A 16,981-nucleotide genomic window follows, 5' to 3' on the forward strand; every position below is an offset into this window, starting at 1 on the left:
AATCAATTCATTACACAGTGCATTGAGGTAGTAGAGGGTAAAAACAGTAACAGAATACAGAGCAAAGTGTCACAGCTACAGGGAAATGCAGTGCAGGTAGACAATAAGGTGCAAGGTCATAACAAGCTAGATTGTGATGTCAAGAGTCCATCTCATCTTGTAGAGGAACCAATCAATAGTCTCATCACTGTGGGATAGAATCTGTCCTTGAGCCTGGTGGTATATTCTTTCAGGCTCCTGTATCTTCTGCCTGATGGGAAAGGGGAGAAGAGAGAATGACCCGGGTGGGTGGGGTCTTTGATTATGCCGGCTGCTTCACCAAGGCAGGGAGAGGCAGAGACAGTGTTCATGGAGGGGAGGCTGATTTCTGTGATGTGCTGGGATGGGTCCACAATTCCCTGCAGTTTCTTGCGGTCCCGGGCAGAGCAGTTGCTGTACCAAGCTGTGATACATCCAGATAGGATGCTTTCTATGGTGCATCGATAAAAGCTGGTGAGTGCCAAAGGGGACATGCCAAATTTCTTTAGCCTCCTGCGGAAGTAGAGGCACTGATGACTTTTCTTGGCCATGGCATCTATGTGGTTGGACCAGGACAGGCTATTGGTGATGTTCACTCCTAGGAACTTGAAGCTCTCAACCCCCTCGCCCTCAGTACCATTGATGTAGACAGGTGCATTTACACTGCCCCCTTTCCTGAAGTCAATGAAGTCTTTTGTTTTGCTGACATTGAGGGAAAGATTGTTGTCATTGACACCATGTCACTAAACTATCTCCTTCATACTCCGACTCATTGTTATTTGAGATACGGCCCACTATGGTGGTGTCATCTGCAAACTTGTAGATGGAGTTAGAGCAGAATCTGACCACGCAGTCATGAGTATATAGGGAGTAGAGCCTTGTGGGGCACCAGTGTTGAGAATAATTGTGCTGGAGGTATTGCTGCCTATCCTCACTGATTGTCGTCTGTTGGTCAAGAAGTCAAGGATCCAGTTGCAGCAGAGGTCTTGAGTCCCAGGTCTCAGAGTTTGGTGATGGGTTTGATTGGAATTATAGTATTGAAGGTGGAGCTGTAGTCAATAAACAATAGTCTGATGTAGGTGTCTTTACTGTCCAGATGCTCCAGAGATGAGTGTAGGGCCAGGGAGATGGCGTCCACTGTAGACCTGTTTTGGCGGTAGGCAAATTGCAGTGGGTCGAGGTTTTCTGAGAGGCTGGAGTTAATGAGTGCCATGACCAGCCTCAAAGCACTTCATGATGGTAGATGTCAGAGCCACCAGTTGGTAGTCATTAAGGCATGTTACCTTGTTTTTCTTAGATACCGGGATGATAGTGGTCTTCTTAAAACAGGTGGGAACCTCAGATTGAAGTAGGGAGAGGTTAAGTATGTCTGCAAATACCCCCGTCAGCTGATCAGCACAACATCTGAGGACACGGCCAGGGACATCCTCCAGGCTAGATGCTTTCCTCTGGTTCACACTCTGGAAGACTGATCTTATATCCTTGATGGTGACCATGGGTTGAGTTGTAGTGGACGCTGTCAGGCTGGGTGGTGACAAACCAATTGCCTTCTGTTCAAAACGTGCATAGAATGCGTTAAGCTCATCAGGAAGGTCTGTTGTTGACTGTGTTGCCCAACTTTGTTTTATAAACCCGTTGTAGCATGTAAGCCCTGCCACAACTGACTGGGACTCTTATTTTGAACTGGTATTGTCTCTTGGCATCTCTGATAGCCTTACCATGGTCATATCTCAATTTCTTGTAAAGGTCAGGGTCACCTGATTGGAATGCAGCAGTCCTCGACTTCGGTACTTCTGGATTACTCCTCTTCAGGACCTTCAGACCTGTATGGGAACAACAACTTACCTCAGGCCAGCTGAATCCATTCCAAGTCTTCCAAGTCTGTTCACAAGCAGTCACTTAATCATAATCTTCTGGATGAGCCTACCATGAGGGACCTGGTCAAAAGCCTTACTAAAATCCACGTAGACAACATCCACAGCTCTACCTTCATCACTCACCTCTGTCATCTCCTGGAGAAAACTGAATCAAGTCAGTAAGACATGACTTGCCACATACAAAGCTATGCTGACTGTTCCTAATTAGGCCATGGTTTTCCAACTGCTCATATATCCTATCCCTAGGAATCTTCTCCAACAGCTTCCCTACCACTGACATGAGACTCACTGCTCTATTAGTTTCCAGGATTATCCCTATTTCCCTTCTTGAACCACGGAACAACATTAGCTACTCGTCAGTCCTCTGGGACCTTGCCTGTGGGTAGAGAGGACACAAAAATCTTGGTCAAGGCCCCAACAGTCTCTCTTGCCTCTCTCAATAACCTGGGGTATATTTTATCAGGCCCTGGGGACTTATCCACCTTAATATTCTTTAAGAGACCCAACACTACCTCCTCCTTTATCTCAAAATGCCCTAGCATACTTTCCCTGATCTCACCATCCTCCATGTCCTTCTCCTTGGTGAATACCAACACAAAGTACTCATTTTAGGACCACGCCTACATCCTCTGCCTCCAAGCACTTGTTCCCTCCTTTATCGTTGAGTGGTCCTACCATCTCCCTCGTTATCCTTTTGCTTTTGATGTATGTATAGAATGCCTTGGGATTCTCCTTAATCCTACTTGCCAAGGACTTTTCATGGCCCCTCCTGGCTCTCCTAATTCCCTTCTTGAGTTCATTTATTCATGCCTTTAAACAAGAGTAGATACAAATGCACCACTCAGTCTTATAAAAACCGAATTCTGATTTTGAATGCTCCATAACTTCGTGTGATACTCCAGCAGAAAAACTGACCACCCTCATGGCTTGTGTATGAAGGCGATAAATTCGTCATACCAGTCTCACTCTAAGAAACAGACACTGTTGGATTCCTTTAATTTCTGGTTATCATGCAATTAAAAACACCAGTAATCTTGGGTTGTCATTGTTATAATCTGCATGTGCACAGCAGTCTACAATGAGGAATTATGGGCTTTATTGAATGTTACAGAAAAGTCAGTGAATATAAATGCCTATTGAGGACCCAGCAGGTCACTGAACAACCATGGCAAGGCAGTAAGTGACTGTAATTAAAACTGGAGTTATTTTAAAACCATTTCCATAATGAAAAAAATTTTAAAAATGAATTAATTAACTAATTTTCATGCTAGGTTATCACATATCCAATTATTGCAGATTTGTCTTTTCGCACACTAATTCTGGAAAGAATGGTGTTATTAATGAGAATGGTTCAAAGAACTACAGAGGAATTGGAGCACAAATCCATCCATTCAAAGAAATTAAATGGGGATTCAGCAAATTTGGTTGGTAGGTGAATTGGCTACTCTCAACTATGTCCAGCATAGGAGGATGGTAAGAGGCTCAGGGTGGAGGTGATGGCAGTTGAGAGAATAGTTTACAGTACAATATGTAAGGTGATGGGACAGCTCTGTGCTGGCATGGATTCAATGGGCCAAAAGGCCTCCTTCTGTCAGAAGAATGTTATGAGAAATTTTGTGTGGGATCTCTCATTCTCCTCATACAACACCTTTCTTCCACAAGGACTCAGTTGAACATTGGTTTCTTTTGATTAAGGCAAGATAAATCAAAAAAGTCTTAATTTGTAGAACCAACATCTGAGAAAAAAAACAAATATGAATTGCAAACTAACGTTGGACTAATAAAAAATTAAGAAGAATCTGCTGAAGGCAGGTTATCTCACTTTCATTAATAAATCCTTACTCAAATACATTCCACAAAGCAGTTGTGGTTCCTCACTTGGTAATACTCTCACACCTTTGATTCAAAGTAACAAGTTTTATTCATTAAAGCTTCATCAGGATTTCATTAATCTCTCTGCAAAGGTTCAATGGAGTCGGAAGAAAATCCAAACACCTTAGCACATGAAGATTAGACCTTTGAAGCATTTTTTCCCCCAATCTGTCAAACATGAAGATTACAGTTAATTTTGATTCTAGAATAATTTTATTTTGATCGGGTAATGGTAAAGGCTCATGCAGCAATAACTCATGAAACACTGGCTGGTGCAAACTGAAGAACTTATTCTGCTGAAATAATTCGAATTTGCACTGTATGGCTAGCAGTAACTAGGTAGATGGTATAACATACCTGAGCTGACAATTTCTAGGTCAGTTCAGATCACAGCATGTTGCATGGCAAAGTTCCACTAACGTATCAGTGATGAGAACAAACGGATTTGACCACTTTTAGTAAACATGAATTTTAATTCCTCCTCCCCACTCTCAATATGTGTGACTCTTACTGCGATGGATCCATGACAGCTTCTGTTCATTAAATCTCTCTTCCAAATGTTAATTTAGATAAAACAGCACTCTGTTGTTTTCCCCTGTACCCACTCTTCTGTATCGTGAAGTTAACTCTACTCTCCCACCTAAACTCCAGACTGCGCATGCCATTGGTTGATCCTGATGCTCCCACCAGGTCAAGCTTGGTGATTACACAGGGTGGTCACCACAGGGGTTGATGCAGATGGATAATTTGCAGGTACTTGATTGACCTCTTCCATATAAACTCCTGCCATGTGACTATTGAATTTTGAAACCACGTCCACAGAGATGGAAATCAAATTGCTGGATCGGTTGGACTCATCTCTCCTGTTCAGTCTCTTTCCTGTGTAACATTCGGAGCTTATGTTCTGCTGCCCTGTGCACAATCTCCAGTCCGTCTGTGTCAAGCTCTTTCAACAGCAGCAGAACAGCGTTCAGCACGTTGGAAGTGCGCTGGGAAAAGAAAAACAATTTATAATTAACTACAATTTCAAATCTATGACCTGAAAGACTACTTAAAATTTGGACTTCAGACCAGTCACAAGTCCCCACACAGCCTCAGCTGCTGGCACTTCTCTACTCAGACTGTGTCCCACATCTCGCTATCTATGGCCTCTCATTCCTTCCCCAGAGGCCCATTCCCATTCCTCATCAATCAACAGCCTTTTAAATTTTAGACAGCACTGGGCTTGCTTTTCTAAAGAAACAAAGGACTGCAGATGCTGCAATCTAGATGAAAAACACGATGATGCTGGAGGAACTCAGCAGGCCGGGCAGCATCCGTGGAGAAAAGGAGAGTCAACGTTTCAGGTCAAGGGTCCCGACCTGAAATGTTGACCACCTGCTTTTCTCTATGGATGCTGCCTGGCCTGAAGAGTTCCTCCAGCATCATTGTGTTTTTCAACAAGGAGATGCATTTTGGGAGTACTGATGAGGTAGGGCAGACACTATGAATGGTAGGGTCCTAGGGAGTATTGAGGAATAGAGGGACCTTGGAACACAAGTCCCAAGATCCTTGAAGGTGGATCAACTAGTTAAGGCGGCAGATGGGATACTGGCCTTCATTAGCTGGGACACTGAATACAAGAGCAGGCTCCAACTTTACCTCAGCTGGAGTACTGCGTGCAGTTCTGGTCACTGCACTAAAGGAAGGATGCCACTGCCCTGGAGAGGGTATAGAGGAGATTCACCAGGATGTTGCCTGGGATGGAGTGTTTCAGTTACAAGGAAAGACTGGAGAGACTGGGTCTGTTTTCCCTAGAGTGCAGGAGGTTAAGAGGGGACATGACTGAGGTATATAAGGTTTTGAGGGGTATAGATGGAGGGGACTGCAGGAAACTTTCCCCATATCAGAAGTAGACAAAACCAGAGGATATTGATTGACAGAGGTATTGAGGAACAGAGGGATCCTTGTACAAGGATCCCTGAAGGTTGCAGCAAAGGAAGATAAGGTGGCAAAGAAGGCATGCAAGAGGTAAGAGGAGATCTGAGGGGCACCCTTTCTACCCAAATAGTATTGAGGCTTGGTGCTGGGACTGAGCTCTCAAAGCATTCTTTTCCTCAGTCAGCTGATGGCTTTGTTTGTGCACTGGAAGTTGTAGTGGATTTTGTTATAGATGATTGTCCTCACTGAGAAGTGACTCCTGAGATATGGCAAGTGATCCACGTTGAATTAACCTCATTGTCAGTCTTGACTGTAAGCAGACACTGTGTGGTGGGGCATCTTCTGGATGTTTAGTCTGCAGCACATCCTTTCATGTGGTTCAGTGGATGTTCTGTGCTCACTCTGAGTGTGTACACATGCAGGCATTGTCTGCACACTGAAGGGAAGGTGACAAGGGTTGAATAGTTTCAAGCTCATCCTATACAACACTTCAGTGCAGAAGTTTTTAAGGAGGTAAAGTGAGGTATTGTAGCAAGGAAGACTAGGAAGTTCATGTGAATGACACAACCTTGCTTGAACCCAGTCTGCACTGAGATTGGGTCTGTGGTGAAGTTATTGGTATCACAGCTTGCAGAGCATCATGATGAGAACAAATGCACTGGGAGTATTAGTGGGGGTAGGACATAGACAAAGAATGGCAGGGCCTGAGGAAGTATTGAGGAACAGAGGAACCTCTGTGTACAAGTCCAGGGATCCCTGAAGGTGGTAGCAAAGGAAGATAAGGTGGTGAAGAAGAATACTTGCCTCCCTTAGCTGGAGCACAGAATATCATAGCACATACAGCTTTACAAGTCATTGGTTCGGCCACAACCGGTGAACCGTGCACAATCCTGGTCACCATATTATAAAAAAGACGTGATTACACTGGAGGGGGTGCAGAGCAGGTTCACTAGGATGTTACCTGGGATGGAGTGTTTCAGTTATAAAGAGACCGGATGGGCTGGAATTTTTTTTTCTGGACCTGACAGAAATATGAAATTATGAGGGGCAGAGACAAGGCATTTAATAGGAAGCCTTTCCCCACAACAGAGGTATCTAAAACCAGAGAGCATAAGTTTAGCTAAGAGGAAGAGGTTCAGAGGGGATCCGAGGAAGAATTTTGTCCCCCAGAGGGGGGTTGGAACCTGGAATGCACTGCCTGAGGGGGCGGTGGAGGCAGAGACTCTCACGGTGTTTGAGAAGTATCTAGACGACCACATGAATGGACAAAGCACAGACGTTCTAGTAAATGGGATTGATGCAGATGGGTACCTCATGGTCAGCATGGTCATGGTGGGCTGAAGGGCCTGTTTCCATGTTGTGTGGTCTCTGACTCCAGGCGCATTGAGTAGTTTTGGAAACAGATGGAAATGTTGGCTTTTGATGCAAAGGAGATAGAACTGAAAAGTTCTTACCAGAGTTGTACCTGCAGTTGGAGTGCAGGTCAACCAACATTCACAAGGAATCTTCACTAAAACAAAAGGTTTTATTTAATGTAATTTGTCATTACAATGAAGGCAGGGAGCACATTCACAGACTGATTGCAAGCAGAGGTCCGTGAAAACCAGTAACATTTCACAGCATTTTTGATTGGTTCAAGAGGTGGGAGTCTGTGAAATACGAAGTTATTTACAATGAAGCAAATTCTCTGGAACACCCACACTCTTCCATCTGGCCACAGTGGTCACTGGGTGGACGACTTGTTGGTTTTAACCTGTCAAAACAAACTGGATTGCTTTTGATTTACTGCCTCGTTATGGGAGGAGACTCACTATCTTCTGACTTTGACCTTGCGTAGGGTTTATTGCATCTCCCACTGTACGAATTGTTACAGAACAGAGGGTTCTTTAAGAACCTCACCCTTTCATTAACTGGAGGAGACCTGAACCATGTACATATTTAGTCTTATTACTTGATTGGGTGCATCAGGTTTACCAGGTTGCTTGCTGGGATGAAGGAGTAGTCCATGAGGAAAGATTTACAGGTTGGTCCTGTACTCACAGGAGTTTAGAAGAGGTGATTTTAGAGTCGTAGAGTCACACAGCATGGAAACAGGCCCTTGATGAGAGGCATTGATTGGGTAGATAGTCAGAGGCTTTTCCCCAGGGCTAAAATGATTGCCACAAGAGGACATCGGTTTGTGCTGGGGAGTAGGTATAGTGGAAATGTCAGGGGTAAGTTTTTTTACTCAGTGTTGAGTGTGTGGAATGGGCTGCCGGCAACGGTGGTGGAGGTGGATACAATAGGGTCTTTTGAGATACTTTTGGATAGGTACATGGAGCTGAGAAAAATAGAGGGCTGTGGGTAAGCCTAGTAATTTCTAAGGTAAGGACATGTTCAGCACAGCTTTGTGGGCCAAAGGGCCTGAATTGTTCTGTAGATTTTCTGTTTCTATGGTCCATACTGAACAAGATGCCCTTCTAAGCCAGTTCCATTTGCCTGTGTTTGGCCCATATCCCTCTAAACCTTTCCTCTCCATGCACCTGTCCAAGTGTCTTTTAAATGTTATTGTACCTGCCTCAAACATTTCCTCTGGCAGTTTGTTCCATATACCTACCACACTATGCATGAAGTTGCCCCTCTAGTCCCTTTTAAATCTTTTCCCTCTCACCTTAAACATATACCCTCCAGTTTTCTTTTTAATTCCCTTTCCCTGGATAAAGAAAGAGCATTCTATGCCCCTCATGATTTTTGACACCTCTATAAGATCACCTCTCAGTCTCCTACATTCCAATGAATAAAGACCTAGCCTGTCCAACCTCTACCTACAACTCAGGCCCTCAAGTGCTGGCAACATTCTCGTAAATCTTCTTTGCATCCTTTCCAGCTTAGTGACGTCCTTCCTAAAACAGGATGAGCAAAACTGAACACAACATTGCAGATGTGGTCTCACCAACATCTTGTACAACTGCAACACAATGTCCCAATGCCCTGAATGAAGACCAGCATTCCAAATACCTTCTTCAGCACCCTGTCCTATCCTGGTTTGACTTCCCAAAATGTACCACCTCACACTTATCTCGATTGAATGCCATTTGCCATTCTTGAAGACGGCAGATGCTGGAATCTGGAGCAATAAACAATCTGCACGAGGAACTGAGCAGCATCTGTGGGAGGAAAGGATTTGTCAACGTTGACATTTCCTTTCCTCGCACAGATGCCAATCTGCTGAGTTTCTCCAGCAGATTGTTTATTCACAATTCTTACCCAGCTGATCAAGATCCCCCTATAATTTTTGATAACTTTCTTCACTGTCTATGACACCACCTATTTTAGTGTCATCTGTAAACTTACTAACCATGCCTTGTCCAAATCATTTATATAAAAGAACAACAACGGACCCAGCACTGATGCCTCCAGTCCGAAAAATATAAAATATGAGATTCTGAGGAGGAAGGGAAGATTCTGAAGGGAAGGTGCTTAAAAGATGTTTCCACGTCATGACCAGTATGTCTGTAACAAAGGACTGGCAAGAGAAGGGTGATCAACACAATGGGACAGATGGGAATAAGTGTGTTTATTTTAATGCCAGGAGTATTAAGGGTAAGAATTTAGAACATGGATCAATACATGGAACTATGGTGTTGTGACCATAACAGAGAGGAACAGGACAGGACTGGATGCTTAATGTTCCAGGGTTCCAGTGTTTTAGAAAAGATAGGGAGGCAGGTAAAAGAGTGAAAGGGGTTGCAGTATTAATCAGGGATAATATCACAGTTGCACACAAAGGGTACACAATGCAGGGCTGAGTTTAAATGGGTAGAACTCAAAAATAAGAAAAGTGCAATCACTCTGATGGGATTATACTACAGACCCCCCCAACAGCCACCGGGATATTGAGGAACAGATATGCAGGCAGATGAGGGAAGGTGTAAAAACAACAGGGTTGTTGTTGTGGGTGACTTCAACTTGCCCAATATAGACTGGGACCTCCTTAGTGCAAGAGGTTTAGATGGGCAGAATGTGTTAGGTGCATCCAGGAGGGTTTCTTAAATCAGTATGTAGGTTAGTCCAATGAGAAGAGGAGCCATACTGGACCTGGTGTTGGGAAAGGAGCCTGGCCAGGTGACTGACCTTTCAGTGGGAGAACATTTAGAGAACAGTGATCACAACCTATAAGTATGGACATTGTGGGAGAGCATTAAATTGGAGCAGGGCAACTTACAACAACATTAGGCAAGATCTAGGGAGAGATAATTGGGAACAGCTGTTTTTTTTGGGCAAGTCCACATCTGACGTGGGGGGTGTTTAAAGACCAACTGCACAGAGTACAGGACAGGGATGTTCCAGTGAGAAGGAAGGACAAGGATGGCCGGGTGAGGGAACCTCGGATGTTGAGAAAGGTGGTGAATTTAGTCCAGAAGAAAAAGTAAGTGCACGTAAGATTTAGGAAGCTAAAATCAAACAGAGCCCTTGAGGGTTATAAAGTAGCTAGAACTCAAGAAGGGAACTGGAGAGTCAGGAGGCCATGAAAAGTCATTAGCAAGTAGGATTAAAGAGAAGCCCAAGGCATTCTATACATATATCGAGAGCAAGAGGATAACTAGGGAGAGGGTAGGACCACTCAAGGATAAAGGAGGGAACGTGCTTGGAAGCAGAGGTTATGGGAGAGGTCTTGAATGAGAAAGTGTCAGTATTTACCAAGGTGGAGGACATGGAGGATAGCTCAGGGTGGAGTGTGCTGATATGCTAGGGCATTTTGAGATAAAGGAGGTAGTGTTGGGTCTCTTAAAGGACATTAAGATAGGTAAGTCCCCAGGGCCTGACAGGTTATTGAGAAAGGCAAGAGATGAGATTGCTGGGGCCTTCACCAAGATCTTGGTGTCCTCTCGAGCCACAGGTGAGGTCCCAAAGGACTGGCAAGTAGCTAATATTATTCTGTTATTCAAGGGAAATGGGGATAATCCTGGAAACTGTAGACTGGGTGAGTCTCATGTCAGTGGTGGGGAAGGTATTGGAGAGGGTTCTTACGGAAAGGATTTATGAGCATTTCGAAAACTACTTGGGGACAGTTTGGCTTTGTATGAGGAGGTGGCGAAGGTGATTGATGAAGGTAGAGCTGTGGATGTTGTCTACATGGATTTTAGTAAGGCGCTTGACAGGGTCCTTCAATGGTAGACTCATCCAGAAGATGAAGATGCATGGAATCCATGGTGACTTGGCTGTTCGGATTCAAAATTGGCTTGCCCATATAAAACAGAGGGTAATGGTCGATGGGACTTATCGTGGCTGGGGGTCCATGACTGGTGGTGTTCTGCAGGGATCCGTTCTGGGACCTCTGTTTGTGATAGGTAGATATATAAAAATAAAATTATATATATATATATATATATATATATATATATATATATATATATATATACACACACATACACACACACATACATATATGAAAGTGGGTGAAAGTGTAGATGGGTGGGTTAGTAAGTTTGCAGACGATATAAAGATTGGTGGCAATGCAGATTTTGTAGAAGATTGCCAAAGGATACAGCGGGATATAGATCAGTTGCAGATGTGGGCAGCAGAATGCCATATGAAGTTTAATCCAGAAAAATGTGAGGTGTTGCACTTTGGAAGATCATATGTAAAGTGACTGTACACTGTTAATGGCAGAACCCTTGATAGTGTTGATGTACAGAGGGATCTTGGGGTTGAAGTCCATAGCTCCCTGAGAGTGGCTGCACAGGTTGATAGGGTGGTAAAGGTGTACAGCATGCTTGGCTTTATGAGTTGAGACACTGAGTTCAAGAATCGGGAAGTTACGTTGTGGCTCTATAAAATTCTGGTGAGGTCACATCTGGAGTATTGCATTCAATTCTGGTCGCCACATTTTAGGAAGGATGTGGAGCAAGGAGGTAATGCTGAGGCTTTATCAGGCATTGGTCAGACCACATTTGGAGTATTCTGTGGAGTTTTGGGACCCATATCTAAGGATGTGCTGGCATTGGAGAGGATCCAAGGAAGGTTTACGAGAATGATCCTAGGGTGAAAGGGTTAACATGAGAAGCGCATGATGGCTCTGGGTCTGTACTCTGAGTTTACAAGAGTGAGGGGGTGAATCTCATTGAAACCTACCGAATATTGAAAGGCCTGGATAGAGTGGACGTGGAGAGGATGTTTCCAGTGGTGGGAGAGTCTGGGACCAGAGGGCACAGCTTCAGAATGAAAGGATGTCCCTTTAGAACTGAGATGAGGAGGAATTTCATTAGCCAGAGGGTGGGGAATCTGGAATTCATTGTCACAGACAGCTCTGGAGGCCAAATCATTGGGTATATTTATAGCAGAGGTTGACAGGTTCTCAATTAGTAAGGGTGTCAAAGGTTACAGGGAGAAGGCAGGAGAATGGGTTTGAGAGTGAAAAATAAATCAGCCATGATTGAATGGTGGAGCAGACACAATGGGCCAAATGGCCTAATTCTGCTCCTATGTCTTTTGGTCTTATGGTCTAAATCAGCCACGATCGAATGGCTGAGCTGACTCAATGGGACGAATGGGCTGACTCTGCTGCTGTGTCTTATGGAGGCTTTGGAGAGGGTGCAGAAGAGGTTCACCAGGATGCTGCCTGGATTAGAGGCATGTCCTATAAGGAGAGGCTGGACAAACTTGGGTTGTTTTCTCTGGAGTGGCAGAGGCTGAGGGGAGACCTGATAAATGTTTATAGGATTATGAGAGGCATGGAAAGATAGACAGCTGGTATCTTTTTCCTAGGTTCGAAATGTCTAATACTGGAGGGCATGCATTTAACGTGAGAGGGGGTAAGTTCAAATGAGTGAGTGGGGCTATTTTTTTTAAATACACAGAGTGGTGGGTGCCTGGAATGTGTTGCCTGGGCTGGTGGTGGAGGCAAATAAGATAGAGATGTTTAAAGAGGCTGTTAAACATGTTAGGCATCTAATTACTAGTTTAATTAGTTCAGCACAATGTCATGGGGCTGAAGGGCCTGTTTCTGTGCTGTACTGTTCTATGTCTGTGTACTTGTGGGGAATCTAGAAATGGGGGGAGCATTTTTGGAACAATGGGTTGTCTATTTCAGAAATTTGGTTGAAGAAATCTTCAAGGTGCTCAGTGGAACGTACAATGGTACAGCACAAGAATGGGCCTTTCAGCCCACCATGTCTGAACCAACCACGCTGCCAATTTAACCTAATCCCATCTGCCTGCACATGGTCTATATCCCTTCATTCTCTGCCTGTTGATACATTGCAGATGATACCAAGATAGGTAGAGGAACAGATCACAGAGGCAGGGAGTCTGCAGAAGGACTTGGACAGGTTGGGAGAGTGGGCAAAGAAGTGGCAAATGGACATAACATGGGGTTATGCACTTTGATAGGAAGAATAGAACTGTAGACTATTTTCTAAATGGGGAAAAAAAAATCAGAATCAGAGGTGCAAAGGACTTCCGTCCTAGTTCAGGATTCCTTCAAGATTAACTTGTAGGCTGAGTCGGTAGTAAAGAAGGCAAATGCAATGTTAGCATTCATTTTGAGAGGACTGGAATATAAAAGCAAGGATGTACTGTTGAGCTTTATATGGCATTGGTCAGACCGCATTTGGAATATTGTGAGCAATTTTAGGTCCCGTGTCTAAGGAAGGATGTGCTTGCCCCGGACAGGGTCCACAGGAGGTAGACAAGAATGACCGAGAAAGAAAGGCTTAAGATATGAGAAGCCTTTGATGTCTCTGGGGCTGTACTTGTTCAGAAGGATGAGGGGGGAGTCTCATTGAAACCCACTGAACACTGAAAGGCCACTGATCCACTCCTAGGATCCAAGGGCACAGCCTCAGAATAAAGGGACGACCCTTTAAAACTTAGATGAAGGGGGAGTTTCTTCAGCCAGAGGATGGTGAATCTGTGGAATTCATTGCCACAGACAGCTGTGGAGGCAGAGTTACTGGTGTATTTAAGGCAGAGATTGATAGGTTCTTGGTTGGTAAGGGGATTAAGGGTTATGGGGAGAAGGGAGAAGAATGGGGTTAAAAAAAAATCAGCCACAGTTGAAGGGCGGAGCAGAATCGATGGGCCAAATGGTCTAATTCTGCTCCAATATCTTATGGCCTTATGTCAAAATGCTTCATATGTTGCTATCATATGTGTTTCCACCACCACCTCCTCTGGCAGTATGTTCCAGGCATCTACCACTCTGTAAAAAAAAACTTGTCTTGTAAATCTCCGTTAAACTTTCCTCTTCTCACCTTAAAACTATACCCTCTAGTATTTGACATTTTAACCCCAGGAAAAAGACTATCTACCCTATCTATGCCTCTCATAATCTAATAAACTTCTATTGGGTTGCCCCTCAGTCGCTGATACTACAGAGGAAACAATCCAACTTTGTTCAACCTCTCCTCATAGCTCTAATCCAGGCAACATCCTGGTGAACCTCTTTTGCACCCTCTCCAAAGCCTTCACTTCCTTCCTGTAAATGCGGCAACCAGAACTGCACGCAATACTCCAAATGTGGCCTGACCAACACTTTACACAGCTGCAACATGACTTCCCACCTTTTATACTCAGTGCCCTGGCCGATGAAGGCAAGCATTCTGTATATGCCTTCTTTACCACCCTGAGCATTTGTGTTGCCACTTTCAGGGAGCTCTGGACTTGCACTCCAAGATCACTCTATACATCAATGCTGTTAAGGTCCTGCCATTTACTGTGTATTATCCTCTTACACGTCACCTCCCAAAATGCATTGCCTCACACTTGTCCAGATTAAACTGCAAATTTCCAACTGATCTATATCCGCTGTATCCTTTGACAACCTTCCTCACTATCCACAGCTTCACCAATTTTCATGTCATCTGCAAACTTACTCATCAGTCCACCTACATTTTCCTACACTGATCCTTGCTGAACACCATTGGTCACAGATTTCCAGTTAGAATACACCTCACACTTGTCTGGATTAAACTTCATCTGCCATTTCTCTGCTCACATTTCCAATTGCTCTGTATCCTGCTGAATCCTTCGGCAACCTTCCACAACTCCACCAATTTCTGTGTCATCTGCAAACTTACTAATCAATCAGCCTATATTTTTGTCCAAGTAATTCTATACATCACAAACAGAGGTCCCAGCACTAATCCCTGCAGAACACCACTGGTCACAGAATAACAGTCAGAATAACACCCTTCCTCCACTACCCTGTGTCTTCTACGGCCAAGCCAATTTTGAATCCAATCTACCAAGTCTCCATGGATCCCATATGCCTTAATCTTCTGGATCAGCCGACCAGGAAAGACTTTTTCCAAATGCTTTATGTGAGTTGTTTCCATGAAAACAACTTCCACTGCCCTACCTTCACCAATCATCTTTGTCAATTCTTCAAAACAAAAACACAGTGAAGTTAGTAAGATGTGACCTCCTCAAGCTGACTGTCACTAATAGGTTTATGTTTTCCAGATGTGAGTAGTTCTTACTTCTTCTCTGATAATTTCCCTTCCACTGATCTTCTCTGATAATCTTCCTTCCACTGCTGAAAGGCTCATTGGCCTGTAATTTCATGGTTTGTCCATATTGCCTTCTAAAACAGAAAAATGACATTGGCTATTTTCTAGTCCTCTGGGACCTCACCTATGGCTAAAGAGGATAAAAGGCCCCAGAGATTGGTAGAAAAATTAGAGGGAACTATTTTCACCCATAGAGCAATAGGGGTTTGGAAGGCATTGCCTGAAAGGGTAGCAGAGGCAGAGATTCTTATCATACTTATATAGTACTTGGATGTCTCCTAGGAGTGCCATGACCTGCACTGCTTTAGATCAAGTGCTGAAAGGTGGGATCAGGCTGCTTAGCTTTCTAATGTCACATCGTACTCACCCTTCTGGTGCTGTTGCTTGTATTTATTTCCTTCAATGCAACAGAGGAGGAAAATTTGTCTCTTCCTAGTGGTTTCATTCCAAGCTCTTCTCTGATTTTACTGGAAAAAGAATGTCAAATCAATTAAATGATACTTAATAGTGGGACACAGGGTTACAAGCACAAAAAAAAACACATTTCCAAAAGTAAAATATTTGCAGATGCTAGAAATCTAAAACAAAGAGAGAAAATACTGGAAATATGCAGTAGGTCAGGCGGCATCTGTGGGAAGAGAAAGAGTTGATGTTTCAGGTCGAAGACCCTTCATCAGAACTGGGAAGGAGACGAGAAAAAGCTTGTTTAGCTGCAGGAAGGGTGAGGGCAGAGGGATGTGTCTCATAGGGTAAAACTGGGTTGACCATGGGGATAAGAGGTGAGCAGAGTTACCTGGTCCCTGAGTAAAATAGTCAGCTTGCTATGCAGCACTTACAGAGAGAAAGAGTTTCTGGACTTCAAATCACTTAAGTGAAATCTGTTTTATTTTAACGTTGCACAAATAGTCACATATATAAGCACAATAATGCTCAAGGTTGTTAACAGAGTAGTCTATATTTTCTGAATCAAGCCACTCCTCTTCCAAGAGAGCAGAACTTGATATGCAAAGTCCTGCACAAGCCTCTGTTGTCTGTGTCTCCTGATACAAGCTTTATCACTCTGGCACAAGGTCCACTCCTCCCTGTGATCAATGTCTCAAACTGAACCAGACTTCAAAATTTGGCATTTTACTCAACCCTAACCAGAGCTGCAGACAATTCATAACAGATTGCCTATTTCCTTCTCAGCAACACAACCACAGGAATAGGTCCATCTCTGAGGCCTATTCCTACTAGATCAAGCTTACCTCAACTCCACTCACCTACATTCCGCAACCTAACTAAAGCGCTGTCCGGTCCCCATCTAATGACTGTCTTTGTCACCTCAGATTGACTATTCCAATGCTTATTGCTAACCTCAGACTCTCTACCCCCCACACCTCTGAGGATACAAGTCAAAAATGGTCATGACGATATCCCCATGACAAGGCTACAGTTCTACAAGGGAAGATAAACAAGAGTGAAGCTATTTCATGGGATTCCAATGCTTCATGATCATATTTTACAATCTTCCATGAGAAGCAAAACCAAACAGATATGTTTAGGATGAAATGCTATGGATTATATAAGTCTGGCCACACAGCAGTAAGGTTGACTCTTAACTGTCCAATGAAATAGTTGGGCAGCAATTCAGTTGTGGTGGGCTGGATCATACTTTCATTCAGCCGGTGGTTCTGTAGGAGACTGCGGGCTAGTCATTGCTCACTGTTAAGCTTTTCTCTGACTCCTGTGCCTGCACGCTGAAACACACAGAAGGTGGAGACGAGCAAGAAGTCAGGTGTATGTGAGGTGGTTACCGATCCT

General features: G+C 43.9%; 1 protein-coding gene across 1 annotated transcript in view; it reads right to left on the reverse strand.

Annotated features, from left to right (window-relative positions):
• Positions 1-1,771: 1,771 nt before the first annotated feature.
• Positions 1,772-16,981, reverse strand: part of cfap410 (cilia and flagella associated protein 410) — a 44,617-nt gene continuing 29,407 nt past the window's right edge. Inside the window, exons 6-7 of the mRNA XM_052042108.1 lie at positions 15,546-15,645; positions 1,772-4,756 (exon numbers count right to left, since the gene is read on the reverse strand). Of these exons, the coding sequence (XP_051898068.1) occupies positions 4,622-4,756; positions 15,546-15,645 (235 nt within the window). The 3' untranslated portion in view covers positions 1,772-4,621. The remainder of the gene's footprint in view (positions 4,757-15,545; positions 15,646-16,981) is intronic.

Source organism: Pristis pectinata, chromosome 31 (assembly GCF_009764475.1).
Source record: "Pristis pectinata isolate sPriPec2 chromosome 31, sPriPec2.1.pri, whole genome shotgun sequence".
Taxonomy (NCBI): domain Eukaryota; kingdom Metazoa; phylum Chordata; class Chondrichthyes; order Rhinopristiformes; family Pristidae; genus Pristis; species Pristis pectinata.